We start from the raw sequence: 24,528 nt of genomic DNA on the forward strand, positions 1-24,528 counted from the left end.
GGGTTTACAAATAGAAGGTCATGGATGGAGTGCTGAAGAATTTTCCCTGGTGGAGTCAGGGTTCCGCTGTCACGTGATGGAGATATCCGGTGTCCACCGTTCTCCTTTGTTCCTTTGACTATGGCTAGGATATTTATAGGCGTCTAACTGACGGAGGGTGCGGCTGACCTATGTATTGGAGATAATAAGTGTCGGGAACCTGTCAGTCGACAAGTTGGTTGAGTTTCAATTTCGCATGGATCATTGCCTGCTTCGACCTCGGCCGGGGAGGCTCCACCGCTAAACTTTATGCCCAAGGAAAAGGAAAAGGTTGATCAAAAATTGGAATCTCTTGAGGTTCTTGCAGGGATAAGGTACCACATTCGGCATCTACGAGCCATCTCACTGTCTGCTCACTATGGTGGTCTTCACCTAGGTAAGATGTCAGGGTGGCCGAATGCGCTTGTCGGCTGCCTACTGTCTAGATATATACATCGGCATAAGTCTACCGTAAAATGACGAAACGATAGGGTAGTCAAGTTAAGTCATTTCTCTTGTATTCATGAGATGTCATATATATCAAAAACTTAAAAACACAGGATATAAGCTGTTATCTACCGATACATCGTAGCCCCCGTTTTATTCTTCTCCTCATCCTCGCCCTTGCCCACCTCCGCAAGCTTCGACCTCGCACGGACATTAGGCCCCCACTTGAAGAACACAAACGGCACGAGCGCCAGCGCCGTCCCCGCGAGCGACAGAATCAACCCCGCATACTGACTACCGACATTATGGAAGAACTGCGACGCGAAGAGCGGGCTCACGGCACCAAGCGTATTCCGCAGCAGGCCCTGCCCCGCAATGGCAGACGACGAGTTCTCGCCGTAGCAGTCTGCCGTGAACGAATACGTGCTCTCAAAGATGAAGAAGATACCCACGGCGATGGGGGTAAGCGCAAACACGGGCCCGAACCAGTGCAGATACCCGTACTGCGTGAAGGAGTAGATGAATAAGCCAATGGGCAGCCAGATGGCGCCGAACATGGCGCCGTAGAGGCGGGATTCAGGCGTGACCGGGCGATCGGAGTTCTCGATGGATTTGTATTTCCGGATTTGGAAAAAGTTGAGCGCGAAGCCGAGCGTTGTGCCGATGCACAGCGAGATATACGGTAATCCGGCGACGCCCTCGCTCCACCCGCGCTTTTCAGAGAACGTGATCGGGATGACGGAGAGGAAGAGGAAGGTCACGAACCAGGCGAAGCCGATCCACATGCCGAAGGCGAAGACCGCGGGCTCGGTGAAGAGCATGTGCACGGCTTTCACGGAGGAGTTGTGCAGGGCGTGTTTGAGGGTGGGCGCTTCGAGCTCCGAGAGGGACTTGTACCGGTTGTCGCCGGTTGACTCGCGGAGGAGCTTGGCGCGCTTTTGCATGATGGCGCCGCCGCGGGTTTCTTGCAGGCAGAGGGCGACGACCAGGATGAGCGGGATGTTGGCGAGGCCTTGGATACCTTCGATCCAGCGCCAGCCGATGGTCTCGTCGATGAAGCCGGCGTAGATGGGGGCGCCGACGGTGCCGAGGATGGCGACGTAGGAGAAGGTCGCCATGGGGATGGCGCGGTTCTCGGGCGTGTACATGTCGGAGAAGGTGCCGCCGACCAGGATGGTGCCGACGGAACCGAAGAGGCCGAGCAGGCCGCGGCAGACGATGATGGTTGCGATGTTCTTGCCCAGTGCGAGGCCGATGAACATGATGCTGAAGCAGATGAAGGCGCCGACGTAGATGACGCGGCGGCCGACCAGTTCACAAAAGGGGGCGAGGAAGAGGGGCGCTAACGCGCAGACGAAGTTGAATGTGAAGAGACCGAGCTGGCCGAGTTCCGTGGAGACGCCGAGGTCAGAGGTCATGCTGTTGATACCGGAGCTGTAGGCGGTTGTGGCCAGACCGACGAAGAGGGTCATGAGGCAGAGGAGGAGCGAGATGAAGGCCTTCTTGGCTAGGGGCCAGTTGAAGGGGTTCTCCGGGTCGGCGTCGAGGAAGGTGAGGACGAGGACATCCTCGTTGGTCTTTTCGATGCGGCCGGGCTCGCATGCTGTTGGGGGGAAGTCAAAGTCGACTTCCTCGGGGGGACCCCGGCCAGAGGTATGCGTCGCGAGGTTCTCTGCCTCCTCGCGGTATTTCCCTCCGACGATCCATGAATGGGTCTTTTCATTCTGGCTAGTCTCTGAACCCTGGTTTATATCCTTCAGGGCAGATTCCGATGGTTTCGCCATTTTTGCGGGGGTGTTGTTGTGTATGGGGGTGGGATGGAGAGAGTACGGGCATTCATGGGGTGCTGGGGAGACTAATTTATAGATCCAAGACCTGTTATGAGAACTACGTAGCTACGCGCAGCAACCGGATCGCCGCTGAGAAAAAAAAATCCGACCGTGGCAAGAATCGCGAGGTCTCTGATCGGGTGACGACAGCGACGTGAGGCCGAACGATGTCACAGTGGATTTCCCTTCCGATTCGATTTCGAACCTGGCAGTGGGAGGGCGCTCGGGCTCGGCATGCCGAATGGTCCCGGGTCCGCTGAAAAGAATGATTGGATGAGAGTCATGGAATCCCCGGCATGAGGTCACTGGACCGAGGCCAAGTCGGCCGAGCAGGGTCCCGGAGGCTTGCGATTATTGGTTAATGGCCACCGGTCCGGTCGGTAAAACATCGGTGAGGAACTGCTCAGGGAAGGTGATCGGACAACTGCTCCACCGTTGTGACCTTGGCACGCAAAGCACAAGTCCATGGGTCGATGACGATGGCGAGGCCCAGGCAACCAGGCAATTCTCGCCGATGAATGGCCGCACCAGAGCAATCTGTTACTTGTTCCTGGCCACCCCTGTTGATCAGGCCATGCGGCGGGACGACATGGTGACATTATTTTGACAGTCAGACAACAGCACCTGTGGGCTCAATCCTCATGCGAGTCCGACATTGCAAGTATATCAGATATGTCTCAGAATCAGACTCTGCTTGCGCTCATGACGCTTTACTAAGCTGCAGGTGGAGGGCGTGGGATAGTGGAACCAGACGATCTCTCGTTCGGTTGCCCTTTCAAGCTCGGGGGATATCTGATCCAGGCCCCGATCGGAATTCTAAGGAACAACGCATAACGGTGTGCTCCTATGCAGACTGATAATCGCCGGCTGTTGACAACGCCTCTCGTGGCCAGATCCAGCTGCGTTGCGTTCCCCATGCAATCGATGGGAGCACCTCCCAAGCGAACAGAAACAGCTCACGAAAAACTTAGCATGGGAGAATTTAGAATCGGACAATGGGGTCAGAAAATAACGCAGTGTACTCGGCCCTAATATTAATCGTAAGCCGTCTCCATGCGAGTCCTGCTACTCCGCATAGATTAGTGCCAACACCGCGTCTGCCCCAGACAACCACTTTTGTACTCCGTACTCCCCATGCGGAGGACTAAACGGTGTGTTTCGGTCAATGAGTAGAGTAAGGATCAGCGGTCCTCGTTATGGAGGTGCGCCGGTTGCCTGGGGATAGCACGGGGAATGGACGGAGTCCCCGGACGATCTAGCGTTGAAAGATGAAAGACTTTTGAAAGCGCCTGGCTTAATCCAGAGTAGACTACCAAGGTCAGAGGCGAGGATAACGCCTGAAGAAACCTCGACCTTGTAAGACCTGTTGTAACAGAGCTCGGGCAGGAGATCAAAATCTCGCTCGTAACCGTTGCATTGTCAACCGCTGCAGATTCAAGCGCAGGTCAACTGATCATCAAACCTTCCTAAAAAGTACAGCTCAACGAAGACACTAAGAAACTCGGCGAACTTTGCGACTCGGCTCGCTCGGCATGCCGGTCGCACTCGGCCCCCACGGGCAGCCCGGGCAACCTGCTCTCTTCGGTTGAGCCTCGGATGATCACCAGACAGTGACACGGGCTTTCTCCGTTGGAGAAGTCCCGGAGTACCCCGACTCCGACCTCCAATGTAAATTGCATCTCATTCTCCACGGGGTGAATGGGGCCAATCATGGCCTGGGCTGGAGTGGTCTTTGACCCCGTGCCTCACTTTGAAGCGGAGTAGGCAAGCCCCGGACGAGTTGATGCTAAACTAGGTAGGTACCAGAGGCAGAGCCACAGTCCGGTCTGAGTCTGGATACCACAATATCTTTTCGTTAGCACGCCATCTAGACCAATATCGCCAGGTGAGGAAGGGTAGCTTGGTCCGGTGTGGTCTAGCACCAGCTCCAAGCCACGCGGACAATCCCACAACACTTTGTTCGGCCGATTTCCTGAACAGCGCGTAGGATGTGCGTCCTTGACTGCTAGCCATGAAGCGTCGGCTTTTTGAGACCCTTGCGGAATAGCAGTACATATGAAGGTGGTCTCCGGATGAACGAGGGGCTCGACACTGCGCAGTCACGCGCAACGTAAAGTTATAGCATGTCAAATTCCGTCCCAGATAAACAGATGACTTGAGGGCGGGCAGATCTAGACCGGGGTCAACATATATGCATTTGGCAGACATGGTAAAGGTTGAGAAAACACAAACCGGCCCGCTGCGAAAGTCTCAGCCGACTTTGCAGAGAAAAATTGTGTCTCCAATAATGATATCAGTATTGGCTGTCTTGGACCGCAATTAGGGCTAGAATCCCAAAAGAGAAGTTATCGTACTATAAACTCAGTAACTTGGAAATAACGCTCATTGATTCCGAAAGACTATATGCCACCATAGATATTCCCAAGGTTGCCCGCATTCTCTCTAGATACGAGCTAAATCGTCATCACTCTTCAGAGACTCTACTCATAACCCCTTCTCCTCCGCAGTTCCTTATAGTCAGCCCCGGCTATCCCAGCCACCCGGGCAACGAGCGCAACGCGCCCAAATGTTCTATGGACCTCGACATCCGCAAGCTGGACTTGTACATCCCGTAGCAACCTCGCACGATCCTCGCCGGAAAGCGTACTGCCTCCGACGGGAAGAGGGACGTGCAGGTTATCTCTCGTCAGGGAGGAGACGTATCCGAGGATATCTGGGGCGATGGTGATAGACCGTAGGAGTAACCCGGCGAGCGCGGAGAGCTGCAAAAGAGTCGTCGCTGTGATGAAGACGACCAACCACGGAAAATAGACCTCATAGACGGCAATTTCCCTGGACGTTGTGCCCTGCGCCATGATGAACTCCGGACCGGCCAGTGGGTGGTAGGAAGTGGCAGTCAGATTGACCTTGTCCGATAGCGAGGTGACGGGAATGGTGAGCGGCGCCAGGGAGGCCAGCCAGAATGTATTGAATGTAGTGGCGAACCGTCTTGACATTTCCTGCTGGGAAACGGTCCTCCAATCGTGCGAGTAAAAGGCATCAAAGAACGAGGATTCGCCGTAGATGTAACTATCGGTCGGCGAGGGCTGATACTGATCGACCATGGGCACGGCATGCGGAAACCTGCGAAACAAATTCTTCAAGGTAGTGTTGGTATTCAGCTCTGGATCGTCCGCATCGTTGAACGGCGTCAGTAAGCTCGATTTCGTCGCATTCTCCGACCGACGCAAGCGAGTCACGGCGCAAGAGGCGTTCTCGCAAGCCACCCGGGCCTCGAGGCGGATATACAGCATGGTACAGTTGAAGAGAGTCACGCTCGGAGGCCCATCACTGTCCGATCCCGACTTATCCCTAGACCCGTAGAATATGCTGAAGCTGGACTGCGGCCGAGGGCTGACTTTGACGTTGTAGTTGGTGTCGATGAAGAAGTTGCTGTAAGCGACGCGGTCGTCGACGGTGTCGTTGAAGAGGTTGCTGGCGTTATGATGGAGCAGCGACGGACCTCCCATGGCAGTGTATGCTTCGCTGTTAGAGAGATTGGTGGCCATGAGCCGGCAGTCAAAGTCAAAGTACGACGACTCGATGGGGAACTCGGCATGGTTATCGGATGGAACGCCCTGCAGGACGTGTCCGACGAGCGAGGTATAACTCATCTGCGTATCGTTGGATGGAAACCTCCAGGGATTATCGTCTTCAGCGGCTGCAGCAGAGAAGAAAGGGATTTTCGGCCATCCCCAGACATCGCTCTGCGCAGTCTTTGCCTCCTCGGACGACAGGATCGACGTTGTGTAGATGGCGCTGAGCGGAGCCAGGGCATCGTTGGTAAGGGAACTGCTGACCAGTGGATGGCTTGCATCATCGATGCTCGTGTTCATGTATGCGACCGAGACATTGCCCGGCACACTGGTCGATGCCTCCGACACCATTCTGAGCGCACCTTGGCCGCCGAGGGGGGACATTGCCCAGAGGAGGAGGATCGGGAGGATGAGGAGGTCGCGCGGGCGTAAAGCGATTGCCAACTCGATGGTGCCGGCGAAGCTCGTGCTGCCGTTCATCTGCTCGAGGGTCTATCGATGTCGGTCGGATTAGCAGGGCTCATAGCAACCTTCGGTGCCTCGGGCTCATGGACGAGACTTACCCCCAACGCAGCACCATTCTGAGCTTTCCATAACGCCCAATTCCGCATCAGACTACCGACAATTGCAGCAAAGACAATAGGGAAGACAGTAGGGCCAAGTCGAGTCGCTTGGATGATCGTGTCGCCATACCTGGACAGCTCCTTCCCGTCAAGACCAATCACGAGAACGGCGAGAGCTGCATCAAGTTAACAGAGAGCACAGCGAAAGTGATAGTAGCAATGGAATACTACCTATAAAAGCACCAGGGAAGCAAGCGATGACGAGGCTCAGAGCTGTTATAAATTTGTCCTCTCGGGCCTTGCTCCTCAGCTTGCGGGAGTGGGTTGGCCATCCCTCGCGCACAAGGCCAGACAGCCTAGACGATGGAAATTCCACGCCGGATTCACTCTGTATTGCTTCAGGTTGTGGCAGTAGCTCAAACTCGCTCTCCTGGGCCCGGGTTTTGGATTTGAACACCATGGCGGGGCAGTGGCAGTCTTGCAAATCTTCAGTCGGACGATCGGCAGATGCAGACGCCTGATTTCTTTTAAGTGCATGTGCAAGCGCGCACCTGCAAGGCTACAATCCTGCTAATCTGATTGCTTGTCTGCTAGGAGAGGCTGGAGGATGCTGGCCTCTTAGAGCCCTCCAGCAAGCGCAATACGAGGCTGAGCTGCAGCCTTTCCTGGGCAGGCCACCAGAGCCGCTGGCCAGAGTAATATCTGCCGAGATCTCAACGGCAGTTGCTGCTGTAGAGAGTGCAAATGTTACCTAAAATATTGTAGCTGGCCAGCAGCACAGAGAAAGGCACAATAAATCAAGACGTCGGGAGTCACCGCTACTGTACCTCGATGACTGCAGCATATCATACAGTACCTACGTTGCAGTCATCATGAACTGGCCTTACCCTCTGATGGGCGCATTCCAAGGCGAAAGCCTGGCTTTGATTCCGTCTTCGAAGCGACCAGCAACGAAATCTACGTCAAGTGGAAAAGATGACACAGTAACTTGAAGACAGCAAGATGATAAATGCATTCATCTCTAGGTTATGCTAAGGCGCGAGGTTAGGCTCCCTGGTGCTGTTAGATGGCATGGAGCAAGACAACTAGATACATGACAAGATAATCCTCCATCCATCCTCCATCCAACCAACACCCTGCAGAGACATCAGCATCAACTAGGAGATAGTATGGAACGATGAGACTTACCTCCGTCACTGTCCAAGCCATCCATCAGTCAAGCAAGATGTCGAGCGATGTTCCTGCCAACCACCTGTTCTTGTTAGTGATGCTTGTATGCCAGGACCAAGACGACTTACCCTCATCGCCAGCCAGTGCCTCCAACAAGCCCGATGGCAGTCAGTCAGTCCTAAAGACAAAAAAACGGCGGTCGGTCGGCGTCGGTCGGCGAACTGCTGGCGCCTCCGAGTAGTGGGATGCGTCTTATGCGCCCGCGTGCGGGTGTGCGTCTTACCACTTGGGTCTCCATCTACCGGAAGCCCTCTGCATGGCACAGTGTTAGCAGCAACGACATGGCCAAAGGGACGGTGAGCTTACCTGTCGGTGGTTCAAAAGCCGCCACCAGGACTCAGCAGGACGAAACGCCAGCTCGATCTATAAACCATTAGCGCAGACTGTATGCCTCCTCGCAAAGCCAGGGAGAGTCCGTAACCAAATGAGAAGATGTCAGTTTCCCAAAAGGGAGAGTCATGGTACAGTGAAAGGAAACGAGTGACAGAGGGGAGAATCATGGTGCAGTGATAGAAACGAGTGACAGCAAGGAAAAGAGACAAACGAGTGGATGGAGATCAGCGCTGACGGCTGGGGTAACCGCGGAAGGTGTCGAGCTGGGGATTGATCCAACGAGGGTGGTGTGCATCGACAACGGTTACCTTTCCGAAACGAACGTGTTTGGTCGACTTCCTCCAGCGGGCTCCCCTGGCCATGGCCGAGGGGGGCTTGGGGACCGTCGAGGCAGGACGGCTTGTCGGGGTAGACCTTTCAATAGTCCAAGGTCCACGGCGTCCAGTCTGTCGGGCCGAAGCCAGCGCCAGGAAGATGTCAGGGCTGTCGAGCGAGTGAACAGGAGTTGGTGGCTGGGGGGTTGGGGGAGGCGCCTGGGGCGAGACTCGGCGAGGGCGAGTGCGCTGCTCCTGAGCAATGTCGAGGAACAGGCTGTCGTCCTTGAACGAGTGACGAGGGGTGGGAGTGGCGTCCTTGAAAGAGCGTGTGGTAGTTGGCAGGCGGCCCTGGGGGACGTCCTTGAGCCAGGAAAGAATGAAGTCTCGCTTCGAGGACGTGAGGAGGTTCTGGCTGACGGTGTCCGGGAGCGAGTGAACAGTGTCTGGGGTTGGCAGACGAGAACGAAAGCGGTAGTTGGGGATGGTGTCCAACCAGACGTAGATGTCTACCTTCTTGGTAGCAGTGATGGGGTGGCGGCGGGGAAGAGAGCGAACAGCAGTGGGTGCCTGGGAGCGGACGGGGATCTGCGAAACAAAAGAACGAGGGACAGGTCTATGGGAAGAGCGAGAAAGAGAAGGGACGCTGTCACGGCGAGGACGAGGCAGCTGGGAGAAAGAGGGGGCAGAGGCTCCGGGGTAGCCGCGTTGAGGCGCGGTAAAGACAGGATTCGGAACACTCTGGACAACAACGTTCTTGAACTTGCGCAGTTGGGACATTGCAAGGACAAGAGGAACAACAACAGGGGAACGGGCACGGGGTGGCAGAGCCAGGAAGCAGAACACCAGTTGGGGTATGATGTGAGCGTAAAGTGGGCAAGGCACAGTACTAGCAATCGAATCAGCCAAAAGGTGTGGAGAGGAAGAGAAAGGAGACGGAGGGAAACTGGGCCAAAACAAAAGACTTATAGGCTGCGAGCATGGCTGAATTAGGAAGGACCCCCTTCACCCCCCCCCCCCCCCCCCCCCCCTCGACAACCGTCGCTGGAGACTCTGGCGGAAGGAATAGAGGAGAACCCGTTCAAGAATCTTCTTGTTCCAGTCTAGGTAGGTGCAATATGCTCAACCTTGGAACATTGAAAGTTAAGCACAGGCTGGACTGTCGCAGAAGGCCGTCGAACTGCATGTGCAAATGACGGTGCGCTATAGAGGCAGAAGGAAGAGGCAGGCAGCTGAGCATGTTCTTTGAGGTCGTCTTTTGTGGAACAGAATAGCACCATGTTTTCCATGAATTCGTTTGCGTCTTTGAGAAACACCTTCTGGCCTATCTACATCTTCCCTGGATATTCTTCATGTCCTTCTCATCTCTCCATATCTGCTTCTAGATTACCTCCTTAGTCTATAGGTATTGCACTTGAGCCGAATACCGAATACGACATATCTCAACTTCGCATCCATTTATTCCCAGCCCTAAATCACTCGCAACGGTGCAGCCCGAGCCTCAAAGGAACCAGGAAAACATCGGCACTGAAAGCACACGAGAGCTCCCCGATCCCGAAAACGCATCTACCGAAACAACCCAGGAATCAAGTCGAACCGACTACATGTACCGCATGGAAAGGGCCATAAACCAATACCTGCAAGAAGCACAGGTACCGGAGTTCAAGCGTCTCTGCGAGCTCCGCAAGAAGGTCAATACGACCCAGGGCATCTACCTTTGCCTTTATCAGCTTCACCCTGGTGGCTGTGGGCTAACCCATACGGTACTTGACTCGTTAGGGCTGGGCAAATCCCACCGGAGACAGCTTCTTCGCAAAGCAGCGCGAAACCGCCGACAACGCCAACGCCAACGGAAACACAGCCACAGCCCGGCACTTCTACACCATGATGCAGCAAATCGCAGAGGATATGAACCGGCAAACAGGGGTCTTCAACATCCACCTCTCCACTTGCAATCCACCCCACCAACCGGCGATACTAGACATATGCATGGCGCCCGGCGGGTTCCTCGCAGTAGCCCTAGAACACAACCCAACAACCCAAGCACTCGCATTAAGTCTGCCCCCAGAAGAAGGAGGACACAACATTGCTCTCAATCTAGACTTATACCCCAACCTCACAGCACACTTCTGCGACATCACAGTGCTAGCGACGGACATGGGGATCAACGTCGCAGAGATCCTGCCCACGCACCCGGACTCTTCGCATTTCCTCCCTACGCATTTCGACCCGAATCAGAAGTTTGACCTCGCCTTCTGCGACGGTCAAGTTCTCCGCACACATACTCGAGCATCGTACCGGGAGAAAAGAGAAGCAACGCGGCTAAACCTCACGCAGCTGATCCTGTCCCTATCGCACCTCAAGCCCGGCGGGACGATGATCGTCCTCCTACACATGATCGAAGCGCCAAACATGGTGCAGATGCTGTACGAGTTCAGCGGGTTCTCGACTGTGAATGTATACAAGCACACGAAATACCACGCGAAGCGGTCATCGTTCTACATGGCTGCAACTGGTATCAGAACCGACAGCGAAGAAGCAAAAAGCAGCAGTCGAAAGATGGCGACGACTATGGAAGAGTCTGGTTTTGGATACGGAGTTGTCCGATACGGCCTTTGCGGAAATCGCTGAGAAGGGGGCACCAAGCATCGAGGAGATCCTGGATAATTTTGGCGAGAAGTTCATAGAGATGGGGAAGAAGGTCTGGGGCATTCAGGCGGAGGCTTTGTCAAAGGCGCCATTTATCAGGGATGGGAGAGTGTAGTGTGACATTTGGCGATCCTGAATGTACCGTAGTCTACAGTGTCTACATATTTCTCTTTATCTAACTGACATATCATCCATGGATATGCGCACAAGGGATTAACCCTGTGCCTACCCTCTCAAATATGAATGCAGATCCTATTGCCTATCTCTTTGCCTTTCCATAATTGAATCAGCTGCCGAATGGCGGCCTCCATTGGCGATTATCGCGGTCAGTCGCATCTATCCAACAATTAGGGCACAATCCCACCCAGCCCTGATTTCGAGAGACATGCGAGGTGACTGAAGGTATTACGAATACAACTCGGACTGTAAACGAAGCTCTATATCTCTAAATATAAGGCTCATCCTGTCCGAGATCCCAAAGTAACTCCCTCAATGCCCTCTTATCCTCTTCACTAGGCTCCAAAACCTCCCCATCCATCAACCCCATCCCAAACTCATTCCCAGTATCCACAATGTTATACACCATCCGATCCCGAAATGGCTGATCCATCCCATCGCAAAACACCATGTAGGCATTTGACAACCCAATCTCAATGCTGGTCTCCTGCTCGAACGGTGGCGACCCGTCAGCCCACCAGCTGGGGCCATGTCCCATGCGGAAGTGACGCAGGTGCGGGAGGCCCGTGTTGAAGGCGTCAAGATAATCGACCCAGCGGGTACCGTATGTTGCGAGTAGTTTCTCATCGAGCTGGGGATGTGGTTTGTACAGTTCGAGGGGGAGGGCAGTACGCTGGATCCGGGAGGTTTGGTTGTCTATGTTGTAGACCGCGACTTGGTGCAGGATTGGGCAGTCGTCTAGGTAGAGTTCTCTGAGGGTTGAGCCGTGCGAGAGGATCCAGGATAGTTGATCATCGCTGACAAAGGTGTAGTTGCCCAATGCAAGCGATTTGAGGCGTGGAAAGTGGACGCTTGTTATGTCGCACTTGGGATAGAAGCCAAAGTACAGAGTTGAATAGAGGGTCAAGTGCTCCAGATTCGCGGTTGTTGGCATCAACCAGAAGGATGCGAAGGATGAAAAGAAAGTGTGGACTGTCTCTTCCTGTCAATACTAACAAGTCAGTGCTGGTCACAATGTACTAAGAACAGAAGTACAGGAGCCCTAAATCTGCATACGTCATAATCATCATCCGGATGCCTCGAATGCACATGCGCAATGTTGAGCCTCAACGACCGCAATCTCCCCAGCACTTGACACACCTCTTCAGCAACAGAGCAATCAGTAACGTAGGTATGGTGCAGCTCCTTGATCGCCAACTCCTCCAGTCCAGGCAAAGCAGCAAAGGCCGGCATCACCGCATCCAATATACCACGGCATGAACGGATCGTGTGTCTCGATTCCCAGTCCAGCCAGGGTGTTTCCGTCTCCAAAACCTCATCGTCGACAAAATCCTCGAGGTGCAGGACCACGCTCCGAAGCCGCGGGAGGCCGTTAAGCCTTGCGACGATATCGCGCTGCCAGGAGTTGAAGTACGCTGTGGCCTCGGCACTCGGATCATTTTCCGCTATAATCGCATCCAACCAAACTTTGGCCACTGAGTCAAAGAGGTGTGGATGTTTTAAGACGTTCTTGATATTCTCCCAACTTTCTTTGCCGGGTCTGACTCTAACGGTTGCGAAGACGTACAGCTGGGCGATCTCCCCGAGGAAGGCGCTGGTGAGGCGGAGTTGCTTCCTCGAGGAGTGGTCTGCAAAAGTGAAGATGCGGTGCAGGATCTCGGATGGGAGATCTATTAGGCTTACCATCTTGCCTATATTATCAAAAGATATTGACAAAGCAGTTGTATGTTCTTGGATGGATGATTACCCCGCCAGGGTGCAAAAGTGTCATGCCAGCCCTAGTGCACTTGGCGGGCGCTTAGCTACTTTACCAACCTATGTTAATAATAAGAAAGATAGCAAAGACTCTATATGGTATAACAACGTGCTAAAACAACTGCGGCGGCCTCCCCTTCCTGAGGTCTCCAACGCAGCCCTCACATATCCCTCTCACTTCCGAATGATGCCCCTCCACTCCACACTAACAAACTCCAGGTATCCCTCGACCGGGTTATTAAATCAAAGCTCAGGCATATAAAGAGCTGCAATGCCTCGCTAGCGTATCGATACCCTTCTGTATAAGCCTGGTTTGATCATACCACGGGCCAGGCTTTGTGTATAGTAAAATGAGGTACCTATACGTTTGTTCTGTGTCCAGATATCAAACATCCTTATGTGGGGTTCAAGCACTTTGCAAATCTACCTAGTAAGCCCCATGATACACCGGCATATGCCCCTTCCTCACCGACGCACTCTCACCAATCCTACTCCAGTCATGGACCATAACACTATTCATCTCGCTCACGCTGACCTCCTCGCCCGCCCGTCGAATCATCTCCTCCTCATACCCCATTACAGCCCGCTCCCTCTTCTCCACCGTCAACCCATTCCGAACAGACCCAACAGCCTCACAAACCCAATACGCATCCAAAATGGCATGGTTAACCCCCTGCCCACGCTGAAACGTCATCGGATGCGCCGCATCGCCCGCCAATGTAACTCTTCCCTGCGCATTCTCCCAGCGATGCCCCGGCAGACTGGGGTCCCAATTGCGCAGCTTGGAGTACTGAACCAGTGTATCGTCGGGCATCCACTCGAACGCGCTGCGCCAGGGGTCCGCGAATTTCTTCGCGAGTCCCTTGACGTGCTGTACATGCTCTTCGTTCGTGCGGGTGTTGACCTCGTGACGTCCCTCGGGGTACGAGATGTAGTGGAAGAACACCCAGTTCTCCGGATGGTCCTTATCCTCAGCATCCTGGATCCCCAGCCAAGCACAGTAACCTTCCGGGTGAGCGCCAAATTGGTAGAGCGGGTGGAGCGGCTGGGATCGAAGAAAAAGGGTGCGCTCGCGGGTATACCGAGTAAGGCACATAGTCGACGCAAAGTCAAGCTGGGGTAAGGTAAGGGGGGCTTACCCTTTTCAGTCCCTGGGCTAGCGCCAGACCTGTTGAAACTGAAAGAATGACAGGAGTCTCAGCCGAAGCTCAGTATAATAAGTGAAGTGCCAGGACTAACCCGCTCCAATGATAAGGACTCTTCTACTATTAATATTGATAGACATGGCGATATGGCAAAACTGGGTACCCTAGGCAGGAGGTGGAAACCGGCGGCACTGAAGGAGTAATAAACTTGCTCTTCCAAGGTTGGACGTATGGGGTCTCTGCTTATGCCTAGGTACTTCTCTACCTATGGCTTTCCCCCTTTTCATTTCCTTTGTCTGGAAGCACCGAAATCCGGCCATGCACCTGCAGGGGCTAATGGTCGATCTTCAGTCTGGTGATTCCATTAGGTACCTGCAGGCCGCAAGGATACCATGACTTTTGTAACTGATATACTCTACCTAGTCCGGGTCTGAACAAAGAGGTCCGTCCATATCTAAACTAAAGACCCACAAAAAGCCTCTTTATACGCCAACTCTGCCCATTGGTAGAATCCAGTAAGTTTTGGTGAATTCAGTCTAGCCTAGCACTTAGATTAGTGATGTGATGTGATAGCCCAGTGACAGCCAGGGTTCATGCAGCTCAGGACAGAAAGCAATGTCCAATCATCAGGAGATACCTAATTCAAAGGTCTTGAGTGGATGGATGAACCTTGGAAGCAAATAACTACCCTGTACCAGAGCAAACCAGGAGCCAGTGGTTTGGATAATTCAAGAGCAGTTGCATATCTATATATAGGCAGTAAGAAAATAACAATCTAGCTCTCATCGACAGACTCCACACCAGAACAGAAAAAGACCGATCAGATACAGAGTGGGTACAGTAAGGCCAACTCCAGCATCCTCGACAGTACCCATCCTCCTCTTCAGGTCGATTCGCTGCGAGGGGTGACGGGGATGATATTCATCCCGTCCATAAGTTGCATTCAACGTGACATTCTCCGGGACAAGTCCATCCTCCTGTCGGACCCATGTCACCACCTCTTCTGCCAGAGTATCCTGCTTGAGCAGAATCTGTCTTCCGCCTCGAGGTAAGTTACCGTAGCTACCGTAGCCAGTATGACGGCCATAGCACACGTTGATGCCGCTGCTAGTGGATGATGGAATCTTCCACTTGAAGCACCTAGAAGGTTGAGTCAACCAATCAGTCACCGGGCTCGAGGAAAGAATTTAGGTAAGAAGTACCAGTCATTATCATGGTCATGACCGCTAAAGGTAGCCAGCATGCCGTCTGTTTCCGACAGCGCCGTCATGAAGTTCACGTCGTGACCTGTCTTTCCATCATATCCGCGGCCTTGCCACCAGGCCTTCTCTCCATTGTTCCCTGGCTCTCTGCTCTTGTCGACGCCGGGTTTGACTTGGAAGTAGTGTGTCTTAGTGATGGGGATGTGGAAAAATGCAAGCGACGGGATGGACCTCTGGTACTGCTGGACGAGATTGGCATTTGTGCTCACGAACCATTCGACAACCTTCAAAGTAAGCAGTCAGCTCGATCCCTGGGGCTGAGATACCTGAATGACGCACCGAGTCATCCACCCAGTCATGGGTCTGATCTCCACCGCGGCTGTCAAAAAACCACAAAATCAACTCAGGAACATCCTGAGTTTCCGCCGAAAACACCTCCAGGTAGTAGTTGGAAACACCCGCTTCCGACCCCTGAGGTCCCATATTCTTGGTGAGACTATGCTCGGGATACGTTTTGGTCTCATAGTCCAACAACTCCCTAGATTTCGAAAAGCGCTCGTTATCGTGATTCCCATACGTGACAGCCCACGGCAAATCAAGCGCATGGATCGGCGCAAACACCTGGTCCAGATAGCGCGTTGCATTGTTTGATGTGGTGCCATAGCCAGAGATCAAATCTCCATTGAGTACGACCAGTTGCGTGGACGTCTCATGCTGCAGGACCTTTTGAACCACCCCGGCAGTTCTGGTGTCCTGCTCAGTGACTTTGCTGGAGTTTTCGTACTCGGCGAAATGCAGGTCGGAGAAGACGGTGATTTGGAAGGTCCCGTCTTGGGCGAAGCGGAGAGTGCGTGCCGCCATGTTGTGATGTTTCGGGCTAACCTAAGAATGATGGGAAGGAGAGAGAAACGCATTGCGGATTGAAATGGTTGAAGCAGTCCCTCTCTTAAGATTATATAAAGTTTACCGTAAGGATGATGTGTGACGTAGCCGTACTGCCCAGTTAAGGCATGGTCTGTTCAGCCCTGGAGGAAGGAGCGAGGCTCAACATGAATCTAGACCTGGCTTCTCAGCCCAACACTTGATGGGAAGGTATGGCAATTGCATGGTCTTCACTGCAGAGTTGCACCGCAGATCACCATTGCGAGCACATCGCTGCGGACAGTGCTAGAACCGGATCCCATTGCAACCCTAGGTACCGGGGCGTCAGAGCTTTAGCACTGCAAAGCCCTGATACTGTCTCTCGAACCACATTTTCTTGCTCAAGTCCCATTCTACCGTACCATTAGCCGCCGCCCAAGGCCTCTCCAGCCCCGACACCTCCTCTCATCCAACCTTAGCCGCTCGAAAAGCCACTCCAGCCACGTCAGCCACGTCAGCCTGAAACCCCACCGACTTCCCAATGCATATGGGACGCCTATGGTACATGCAATCTCCAGCCCGCGCGGGGGCTGGGCATGCGCAACGAGGTTGAATTGGCTCTTTGATTCCGCGTCCTGCAAGTGCCCTGCAGCTGCCGGCCGAAAGGATTGTGGCGTCTTGCCCGGCAGTACAGTGGAATCAATGTACAAAGGGGAACATCATACCTAGTATGTACTCTGGCAAAGTCATCCAGCGGAAAGGGTGCGGAGGGACTACTATTGTCGTTCTCTCGGTGTACGATGGATGATGAATTTGTTCGCCAACCAGTGCCACCGCGTAATCCAAGTCACTTAGGGCTGGCACTCTGCCACCCTTCCAAGACGGGAAATATGCGCCAATGCAGCGCCAAGGACCAGCGCTCCTCCGCTTGGCTTCCAGGGCTGCTCTAGCTCGCGCACATTGACTCGGGGACTCCGATGATCCTGCGGTAGGGTAGTCTTAGGGCGGGAAGTTGTTGCTTGACGTAGGAGCCAAGGATGGACATGGCCGAAGGTCGAGCCAGTGCAAGTTGATGTAGGTTGAAACGTCTGTTAACCTGGCCTAGAAGCGCGCTATGGCAATAGCCCTAAGCCCGAGGCCAAGTCCCCGAACCAGCCCACAGCGCGCAGCGCGCAGACCGCAGATCAGTCTGACCACTCCTCGTAATTTTCATCCAACCTATCGTCCATCCCTCGATATAAGGCTGAGCAGTTTGGTGATGTGCCCCGCCGTCATCTCTTATTCTCAGCAATCTGAGCCGAGCCGCTGTCCAATCAAATGGGAGAAATATATGAATACGAGGCGCAGCAAACATGCATGCGTCAGGGTCCAGAGCGTAATAACGCTTATGCCTTGCGAGATATGAATCGGTGAAGTCTATTAGAGTGATCGCTGCGCTAACATCACCAAAAGCTGAGACGTGCAGTAGGGCACCGGGTACCTAGTCTGGTTTGGGGGTTCTGGATGTTCAGCTGATCTTCTGTCAGACTTCTAGAGCGATGATGCCAGTGTCCCTGTCGATCAGGCCTTCTTGTTGATTGGATCATGGGTGTATAGGCTCATGATCATCTCTATACACCCTGCGATGTAACGGTCTTCAGCTCGGCGACCAGAACTCAGCTGGTGACGGCGAACAGTCCATTCCAAACACCTCCAGGCGCCTTGCATAGAGAAGACAGAGGGGAAAAAAAACGAATTATAAAAGCCGGTCATTGCCCCCGTCTTCATCTAAAATCCAACACCATCATCCAAAGCCTCTTCGAGTCTCATCTCAATCTTCCAGCCCTAAATCAAGTCAAACAACCAATACACCAGACCACACAAACTCACAACAATGCCTTACCTTGAGTCCATCGACGTAAGTCCCTCCCCTTTCAGCCTCCACATATCCCCATCCCCATCTCCATCCTCACTCCAGCAAGGAGAAGCCCTAACCCCATCACAGGTCCGCTACGGCGCAGACCCCAGCACCGAGCCCTCCAACGGCATCAAAACCGTCGACGGCTCCAGCGCCGACATCAATGACCGTTTCGGTGGAGAGTACGCTCCCTCATTCCCCCCTTGGAAAACCCCTCTCTAACCTCCCCAGCTTCGTCTGGCTCGTCCCAATCTACACCTCCAACGCCGGCTCCGCAGTCTCCAACATCCGCGTCATCATCCAAGGCGACCCTGACTCGGGCTACTACGACCTCGCCAAGGGCGCCGGCGGCGACTACCGCTATCTCCGCATGGAGCGCGACGGCGGGTCCAAAATAACCGAGGTGAAGCTGCTGCGCCGTGATGACGAGGCGGACTTTGCGACAGTCCAGGCGCTCGGATTCCAGGGCCTTTCGAGCGATATCAATGAGGGGCGCGGCAAAGACTTTTTGTATCTTGTTTGGAAGTACTAGATGCAGGTACTGGACTGCGTTGGATGAGATGGGGAGGGGCCTACCGCCTCTTTAGGTTGAGGGCTGGGTAGCTGGGGGTAGACATTGTTGCTGTGTAAAGTTGGTGATGGGAAGTTCCCATGCGTTGCTTGTCTGTCTTTTTTTGATTTATGCGTGATAGAGTCAGATTCAATGCGATTTTTTGAGTGTTGATGTCTACCGTGCAGGTACCTATGGTAGGTAGGTTCTCTTGGTTCTTGGCCACGATTAGGTTAGCCCTAACTCTTCCAATGCTGCTGTTCATTAAATTACAGTCTTGGCCAGATCTGTGCTTGCTTTGTCTTTGAGCTTCCCCAAGCCAAATTCTAGTAACCTGGTTTCGGAGGGCCCTGGAGTGTTGCAAGGTGAATGGAGAATAAGCAGTTGGGATGTTTGCTTTTGTCGGGCAAAGGATCACGCAGCTGGCATGCAGTTGCACCAGCTCATGAATGACGTGTTATGCAGGGTTAGATGGTTTGGAACTCAACCTCCACACTCCTCAGCTTCAGCTTCAGCTTCAACGTCACTCTGTCTTACAGAGTAAAGGTTTTCCATATTCCCATCATGGGATCAATCACAGAGCTCCATCGCCTGCCGAGCGTTAGCTGCGCGGATCTTCAACATCAGGACCTCGAGATCCGAGATAGAGCAGCCGGAACATTCACTCAAGCCCTCAGGGATTACGGGGCGTGCCGTATCCGCGATCATGGAATCCCGCAAGAAGGAATTGAGAAATGTTTCGATAAGGTGAGTGATTCGTTCGAGATAACATGGTAGACGCCGAGCTCATGGTTGATACCTAGTGCCGGGCCTTCTTCGAGCGAGACACACGCATGAAGATTGCCGATGCCGAGAACACCGGGCCCGGTATAAAGGGCAAAGGCGAGGTCGGTAGGATGGCATCTGCGCGATTCGTGCCATTCGGAGCAGAAAAGACGCGCGGGCAGCCGCATCTCGAAGAAGTCCTGCAGCTCCGGGACGCAGTCTTTAACAGCGCTGATTCTGATGCCACCGCATCCATGTCCGCCGAGGCACGCGAGCTCATCGATGCATCGCGAGACCTGCACAGGCTATGCGGTGACATCCACGCCACCCTGCTCGAGTGCCTAGAGTCCTCCCTGTGTCTGGTCCCGAGCTCCTTAACAGCAATCCATAGCCAGGAGAACTCGTTCTTCGCACCGACGTATTTTGCGCCGTGCTCTCGCGAGCAGGGCCAGGGCGTCCTCCGCGTGCCCGTGCACATCGACCCGACAACCCTGCTCTTCAACCTCCCAGACTCTCACGGCGGACTGAAGGTCGCGGATCTCCGGGGGATCTCGGGGGCGGGGAAGATTTCGGCGGCTGAAATCCAACACACGGCGCCATTCATCGACGCGGGTTGTCAGGCGCAAGATCGGGAGTTCACTGTTGTGGCGGGGAATCTGTTGCGGAAATTGCTTGGGGACGCTGGGATCAAGCACGCGGTGCACTATATCGAGCGGCTGGTGGGGTCGTCGGGATTTCACTTGAATTACTGGACTGTGCCGGATATGCAGACGCGTGTTGATTTTGGTGGAAGGGGTGAGGTTGTAGGCGAGTATTTGGCCAGAGTATTTCCGTCGACGTTTGGAGAGGGGTATTCCTGATCAGACCTTGGGAAACTGTGGTAGATAAATTGAGGAAAGAGCTGGCCGAACCCGGCGAGGAGCCCGGGCTGGGTTTCTTGGTGGAGTTTGACAGTTTTATATGAAATGTTGGGTATTGTTGTTACCCTGCCAGCACCAATCATTAGGTACCATAAAAGGTAGAGAATTATACACGATGTTGGACATCTCTATATACATTATATATCACAAGACACTAAAGTGCCATACCTATAGACCAAACAAACACTGACTCAATAGAGAGCAGTGAATATATATAAAGCTCGGGAGCGATGCCTCCGGTGCCCATAACACAGGAGTCGGGCGGGCATGTCACCGAGAGCAGAAGGGCACATCCCCAGCTCTAAGCAGGCGAGATAGGTAGGTGAATAGGTAGGCAGAATAAATCTACCACCTACCAGCCCTCCTCTTGCCAGCCATAGCCCTCTTAACAACCTTCTGGGCCTCAGGCCCAAAGTCCGGCTCGCCACCAAGGGTCCCCAAAATATCACCAACATAGTTGCTCGCCTTAACACCCTTCTCAAACCCACCGTGCCAGTTATCAAGGATCCCCTCGACAACCTTAATTCCAGCACGGTACAGGTTCTCCGTCGCGGGCGTGAACGAGTCCTGCGCATCCGTGGTAAATAGGTTCATGAACGGCGACTCGCCGAGAGGGGGACGCTCAAAGTCCGACGCCGTCCGCATGATCATGATGCGGCTAAAGTCGACGAGACCGGCAAGAGCACCACGAAGCATCGACTCCAGCGTCGCGTTGTCCTCCTGCTGCGAGGTGCAGTAGGTGCCGCGGCCGTTGGTGAGGGTCTTGGTGGTGTTGGAGAAGGCCTCGCTGAGCAGGCGGCCGGAAAAGTACACGTCCGAGGTGGAGGTGTCGCACTCGATGACCTGGGGGTCCTGGGTAGCAGCGTCGTAGATCCCGCTGTCGGACTTGTACAGCTGTCTGTAGGCCTTTGCAGCGGCGGAGTCGGCGAGGGTTGCGTTCTTCGCGAAGGACGCGGCGATGTGGCGCAGGGCGTCGTTCAGCTCGAAGACCTCGGTGCCGTAGATGGAGGATGGGTACTGGTTTGCGGCGGTGGTGGTGGAGCCTTGAGGCAGGTAGCCGGTTGACATGTTGGCGGTGATCTCGCGCGCGTCGAACTCGTACTGCAGCGCTACTTGCACGGCGAAGCGGGCGAATGTGACGGAGGCCGTGGGGCCAATCTCTGGGTTGATGCCTGCGATGCCGGCGAGGAGGAAGTAGGTGCTGGTGAGGTTGAAGGTGTTGGAGTAGAGCAGGGCGGATATGGTGGTGGCGGCGTTGATCTCGCCCTCGCCGGTGACGAGCTGGCAGATCTCATGGTTGGCAGTGCAGTGGATGGAGGGGAAGAGGGGGGAGAGGCCGGGCAGGGAGATGTTGTGCGCGAGGAGGTCGAACTCGGGGATACCGTGCCAGATCTCGGCTTCGGGTGTGAACTGTTGGCTGTTAGCTGGAGCTTGGAGCTTTACAGGATGGTAAATGACGCACCATGGACACAATGAAGACCTTGGGGGAGATCTTGGACTGGTGAAGTATATCCATGGAGGAGGCCCCCGAGCCCGAAGGCATGGAGGCGAGGGCGAGCAGCGACCCAGCGAGAACGGACTTGACCTGCATCTTGCGCAAACAACAATCTCTACAGAACTCAACAATCTACGAGGGAGATGCTGGTTTAAATATTTTCATTTCCTTCCATTTGCCTTGGAATGGTTATCGCTGTGCCGATCAAGACCCACCAGAACAAGCCTTGCATCCCCACAGCGTAATCTGCAGTTGGAGCTTAGCCTTCCGAGCTCTCCGTGCCTGCAGATAGCGAATGATAGTAGATACGCCATAGAAACTCCGGATTACGTTTCACGGCATGCTCCGTCCTCCGTCACGTTATCCCCGATTTACTGTCCCTTCTCGTGCTTCTTCTTGCTGGTCTTGTTGCCGAACGGGAACCCGGCCGTGCGCTTGTCAGCACCAGTCCTTCTGCTGATGCGTCCATGGCTGCTGGCGAAGAGCACACACCAGAGTCCAACGGCTGCAACAGAGGCATATCCGACCATTGCGATGAGGAACACACCCTTAGAGTTGACAACATAGCGTGTGTATGCGTAGAATGCCGAGGCTGCGTGGAATGCCGACGTCACGACTAACGTCGGTACCGCATACGGCGCTTTCGGGTCGTCCTCGGACTCTGGGTCTTCGCTTGAAAGAGGATCAGAGAGGCCGGATGTGAGAGGGATGTTGCCGGTGAGCATGAAGGTAAGTGTTGCGAGGGCGAGAAGACTGAAGCCGAGGCAGCGGGCAAAGTAGACTTCGATTTCTGGAGTTTATCGCGTCAGCACAAGCTGCTTTGGCAGCGGAGTCGGAAAGACTTACCAGTAGCAGGACGGGTCTCTTCCAGAAGCATGGCCGAGATCCCTTGCGGGACTGAGATCAGAGCGGCGCTCTGCAGGGCCAGCCAGGCCGATGTTGAGTAGGTATAGGCGTAGAAGACCTGGGTTTTTAGTGAGATTGTTCCTCGACAAGATGGAGGGTGGCATACATCCATGATTGGTTTGTGCTTAATTAAGATTGCAAGATCGATATTCTAAGTGTTCGTGAGGAGAAAAAGCTTGAGGGAAGGCTGAGGATAAATAAGAGCGCCTTCTAAAGCTGTCAGGATGATGTCACTGTTCAGCACCCCAAACTACCCGCACCGCGACACAGGAACTACTGTACGATGATGTCGTAGGAGGCACGTGAGATTCTAGGCTGAAGGATATTTCTTGTAGATCTAAATATTTTTAATTTGAGAATGTTATAAGTCAATTGGTATTTCATATCGCGTAATGTTTGTGTAGTGTAACTGCAGACCAAACCAACGCCGTAACCCCAAGAATGTATCACAAAAATGACCTCAGTAGAACATGCTACCCGTTGAGATTGCTCTGCTGTAGATATCGCATGAAGCTTGCATCTTCGTTAGATGGTCCACCCTTGTCGCCCAACGCGCTCTGATACCGCTGACTGAGTCCTTCGTCGTCGCCGGCCGGAGGTGCATAATCATCATCGCTATCCGAATCTGGATCATACGCCCTCCCAACGGCTGCAGCTCGTTCTTCATCCTCTTCCTCCGCTTCGCTGACTGTTTCGGGTTCCTCCTTAGCCTTTGAGCTGGACAGGTTCATATCCTTCATCAGCTTTCCGAGTTCGACTTCTCTCTGGTTCGCCTGCGCTTCTTCGCGCTCCTTCTTCAGGCGCTCCAGCTCCGGTTTATAGTCCTTCTCGAATTCCTTCCGCTTCTCCTCGACCGCCTCGAAAAATTCGTCGATACCGTCGCCCGTCATCGCACTCACGCCGACGACGTTGAGGTGTCGGTAGAACTCCTCTAACATCAGGCTCATGCTGTTGAGGAGAGATCCCATGTATCCGCTGCCGCCCATTCCGCCCGCTCCGCCTTCACCTCCAAACTGGCCCGACTCCTCTTCCTCTCGCAACGCCTGCTGGAACGCATCAAAGTCGGTCATCCATTCCTTGGCAAACTCCGCATCTTGAACATCCGTCTTGTTGAAGACCAGAATCATTGGGAGCTTTGTCTTGTAGAGGATACTGCAGGCGTAGAGCATGTTGCTCATGAAGGTGCTAGTGGAGCTCGTGCGGGGAGTATCAATGATGTAGGCAATAACGGTAGGGAACGACGAGGCCAATGTCTCAAGCAGAATACTTCCGGAAGCACTCCACACGAAAACTTCAATTTGTCCGGGTGTGTCGACCAGGAAATGGTTGATCGGCTTTGCGGCGGGGTTCTCGGGATTCGGAGCGGCGCGCTTTTCGAGCAACGCAATGATCTGGTCGACCTTGGTTGCGTACAAATTGAGCGATGTCAGAATACCTCCATTAGGCCCGAGGTTATACTGCTTCATGACTTCTTTGTAGTTAATGGCATCGCGGATATCGATGTTGCTTTCGAAGGGAACGGTGTGGACCGCGGGGTCGAGGTTCAGGACGTAGGGAGGCTGCTTCTTGGAGTGGAGGTGCGAGTTGATTCTCTGCATAAAAGTCGTCTTTCCGGAGCCTGTTCAAGACAGTCAGTGCCACGGTTTCGCCGATACTCCGAGACGGTCGTTACGGACCTGCCATGCCGACGCAGACGACGGCCACAGGTGATGACGCCATGGTGAAGCAAATATCTCAAGCCTCTCAACTACAAAAGTATATAAGAGCGACCAGGTCTGCAAGCAGGAACAGTTCAAGTGAAATAGCTCCTGGCGTGTGCAGAGTATGCGTGACGATAAAAATGCCGACAAAAAGTGAGGGGAAATTGCCAAAAGCGGTGAGAGAAGGTCTCGACCGT

At 53.9% G+C, this 24,528-nt stretch overlaps 11 protein-coding genes across 11 annotated transcripts; 3 read left to right on the forward strand and 8 right to left on the reverse strand.

Annotated features, from left to right (window-relative positions):
* Positions 1–314: 314 nt before the first annotated feature.
* BDW74DRAFT_99436 (uncharacterized protein) lies at positions 315–2,346 on the reverse strand. The gene has a single exon (XM_073734254.1). It carries the CDS (start codon positions 2,247–2,249, stop codon positions 594–596), a length of 1,656 nt encoding a protein of 551 aa, XP_073587035.1. The 5' UTR covers positions 2,250–2,346; the 3' UTR covers positions 315–593.
* A 2,292-nt stretch (positions 2,347–4,638) lies between these two features.
* On the reverse strand, positions 4,639–6,908 carry BDW74DRAFT_99448 (uncharacterized protein). Its single transcript, XM_073734255.1, has 3 exons — positions 6,664–6,908; positions 6,433–6,608; positions 4,639–6,361 (listed from the first exon to the last, which is right to left on the reverse strand). Exons 1-3 carry the CDS (start codon positions 6,890–6,892, stop codon positions 4,775–4,777), a joined length of 1,992 nt encoding a protein of 663 aa, XP_073587036.1. The 5' UTR covers positions 6,893–6,908; the 3' UTR covers positions 4,639–4,774.
* Positions 6,909–8,219: 1,311 nt separating this feature from the next.
* On the reverse strand, positions 8,220–9,089 carry BDW74DRAFT_175001 (uncharacterized protein; the record flags this gene model as incomplete). The annotated part of the gene is made up of 1 exon (XM_073728182.1): positions 8,220–9,089. One exon carries the CDS (start codon positions 9,087–9,089, stop codon positions 8,220–8,222), a length of 870 nt encoding a protein of 289 aa, XP_073587037.1.
* Positions 9,090–9,913: 824 nt separating this feature from the next.
* On the forward strand, positions 9,914–10,940 carry BDW74DRAFT_175002 (uncharacterized protein; the record flags this gene model as incomplete). The annotated part of the gene is made up of 2 exons (XM_073728183.1): positions 9,914–10,000; positions 10,089–10,940. 2 exons carry the CDS (start codon positions 9,914–9,916, stop codon positions 10,938–10,940), a joined length of 939 nt encoding a protein of 312 aa, XP_073587038.1.
* A 449-nt stretch (positions 10,941–11,389) lies between these two features.
* BDW74DRAFT_147233 (uncharacterized protein) lies at positions 11,390–12,796 on the reverse strand. Its single transcript, XM_073723509.1, has 2 exons — positions 12,192–12,796; positions 11,390–12,117 (listed from the first exon to the last, which is right to left on the reverse strand). The coding sequence occupies exons 1-2, from the start codon at positions 12,366–12,368 to the stop codon at positions 11,404–11,406; spliced, it is 891 nt and encodes a 296-aa protein (XP_073587039.1). The 5' UTR covers positions 12,369–12,796; the 3' UTR covers positions 11,390–11,403.
* A 2,021-nt stretch (positions 12,797–14,817) lies between these two features.
* On the reverse strand, positions 14,818–16,098 carry BDW74DRAFT_166080 (metallophosphoesterase family protein; the record flags this gene model as incomplete). The annotated part of the gene is made up of 3 exons (XM_073726500.1): positions 14,818–15,175; positions 15,238–15,521; positions 15,577–16,098. The coding sequence occupies 3 exons, from the start codon at positions 16,096–16,098 to the stop codon at positions 14,818–14,820; spliced, it is 1,164 nt and encodes a 387-aa protein (XP_073587040.1).
* A 1,873-nt stretch (positions 16,099–17,971) lies between these two features.
* On the forward strand, positions 17,972–18,527 carry BDW74DRAFT_175005 (uncharacterized protein; the record flags this gene model as incomplete). The annotated part of the gene is made up of 3 exons (XM_073728184.1): positions 17,972–17,995; positions 18,083–18,177; positions 18,227–18,527. The coding sequence occupies 3 exons, from the start codon at positions 17,972–17,974 to the stop codon at positions 18,525–18,527; spliced, it is 420 nt and encodes a 139-aa protein (XP_073587041.1).
* Positions 18,528–19,109: 582 nt separating this feature from the next.
* BDW74DRAFT_175006 (uncharacterized protein) lies at positions 19,110–20,170 on the forward strand (the record flags this gene model as incomplete). The annotated part of the gene is made up of 2 exons (XM_073728185.1): positions 19,110–19,292; positions 19,349–20,170. The coding sequence occupies 2 exons, from the start codon at positions 19,110–19,112 to the stop codon at positions 20,168–20,170; spliced, it is 1,005 nt and encodes a 334-aa protein (XP_073587042.1).
* A 104-nt stretch (positions 20,171–20,274) lies between these two features.
* On the reverse strand, positions 20,275–21,958 carry BDW74DRAFT_99572 (purine-nucleoside phosphorylase). Its single transcript, XM_073734256.1, has 2 exons — positions 21,693–21,958; positions 20,275–21,640 (listed from the first exon to the last, which is right to left on the reverse strand). Exons 1-2 carry the CDS (start codon positions 21,819–21,821, stop codon positions 20,576–20,578), a joined length of 1,194 nt encoding a protein of 397 aa, XP_073587043.1. The 5' UTR covers positions 21,822–21,958; the 3' UTR covers positions 20,275–20,575.
* On the reverse strand, positions 21,869–22,784 carry BDW74DRAFT_147243 (uncharacterized protein). The gene is made up of 3 exons (XM_073723510.1): positions 22,738–22,784; positions 22,572–22,689; positions 21,869–22,515 (listed from the first exon to the last, which is right to left on the reverse strand). Exons 1-3 carry the CDS (start codon positions 22,741–22,743, stop codon positions 22,097–22,099), a joined length of 543 nt encoding a protein of 180 aa, XP_073587044.1. The 5' UTR covers positions 22,744–22,784; the 3' UTR covers positions 21,869–22,096.
* Positions 22,785–23,008: 224 nt separating this feature from the next.
* Positions 23,009–24,445, reverse strand: BDW74DRAFT_147244 (putative ATP binding protein). Its single transcript, XM_073723511.1, has 2 exons — positions 24,308–24,445; positions 23,009–24,249 (listed from the first exon to the last, which is right to left on the reverse strand). Exons 1-2 carry the CDS (start codon positions 24,348–24,350, stop codon positions 23,105–23,107), a joined length of 1,188 nt encoding a protein of 395 aa, XP_073587045.1. The 5' UTR covers positions 24,351–24,445; the 3' UTR covers positions 23,009–23,104.
* Between the last annotated feature and the right edge of the window lie 83 nt (positions 24,446–24,528).

The sequence above is a fragment of the Aspergillus multicolor genome (assembly GCF_047715735.1).
Source record: "Aspergillus multicolor strain CBS 133.54 unplaced genomic scaffold BDW74scaffold_4, whole genome shotgun sequence".
Classification (NCBI taxonomy): domain Eukaryota; kingdom Fungi; phylum Ascomycota; class Eurotiomycetes; order Eurotiales; family Aspergillaceae; genus Aspergillus; species Aspergillus multicolor.

Bases quoted from the DNA above. Each gene is read 5' to 3' on its own strand.
- BDW74DRAFT_147243 (XM_073723510.1), bottom strand. The intron at 22,516-22,571 runs GTAAGTCTTTCC...GATAAACTCCAG, and splicing joins AGAGACCCGTCCTGCTACTG to AAATCGAAGTCTACTTTGCC.
- BDW74DRAFT_99448 (XM_073734255.1), bottom strand. From the start codon at position 6,892: ATGGTGTTCAAATCCAAAACCCGGGCCCAGGAGAGCGAGTTTGAGCTA. The intron at 6,609-6,663 runs GTAGTATTCCAT...AACTTGATGCAG, and splicing joins CTTCCCTGGTGCTTTTATAG to CTCTCGCCGTTCTCGTGATT. The intron at 6,362-6,432 runs GTAAGTCTCGTC...CGACATCGATAG, and splicing joins AGAATGGTGCTGCGTTGGGG to ACCCTCGAGCAGATGAACGG.
- BDW74DRAFT_99436 (XM_073734254.1), bottom strand. From the start codon at position 2,249: ATGGCGAAACCATCGGAATCTGCCCTGAAGGATATAAACCAGGGTTCA.
- BDW74DRAFT_147233 (XM_073723509.1), bottom strand. From the start codon at position 12,368: ATGCCGGCCTTTGCTGCTTTGCCTGGACTGGAGGAGTTGGCGATCAAG. The intron at 12,118-12,191 runs GTATGCAGATTT...TAGTATTGACAG, and splicing joins ATCCGGATGATGATTATGAC to GAAGAGACAGTCCACACTTT.
- BDW74DRAFT_147244 (XM_073723511.1), bottom strand. From the start codon at position 24,350: ATGGCGTCATCACCTGTGGCCGTCGTCTGCGTCGGCATGGCAG. The intron at 24,250-24,307 runs GTCCGTAACGAC...TGTCTTGAACAG, and splicing joins CGTCTGCGTCGGCATGGCAG to GCTCCGGAAAGACGACTTTT.
- BDW74DRAFT_99572 (XM_073734256.1), bottom strand. From the start codon at position 21,821: ATGCAGGTCAAGTCCGTTCTCGCTGGGTCGCTGCTCGCCCTCGCCTCC. The intron at 21,641-21,692 runs GTGCGTCATTTA...AACAGCCAACAG, and splicing joins AGGTCTTCATTGTGTCCATG to TTCACACCCGAAGCCGAGAT.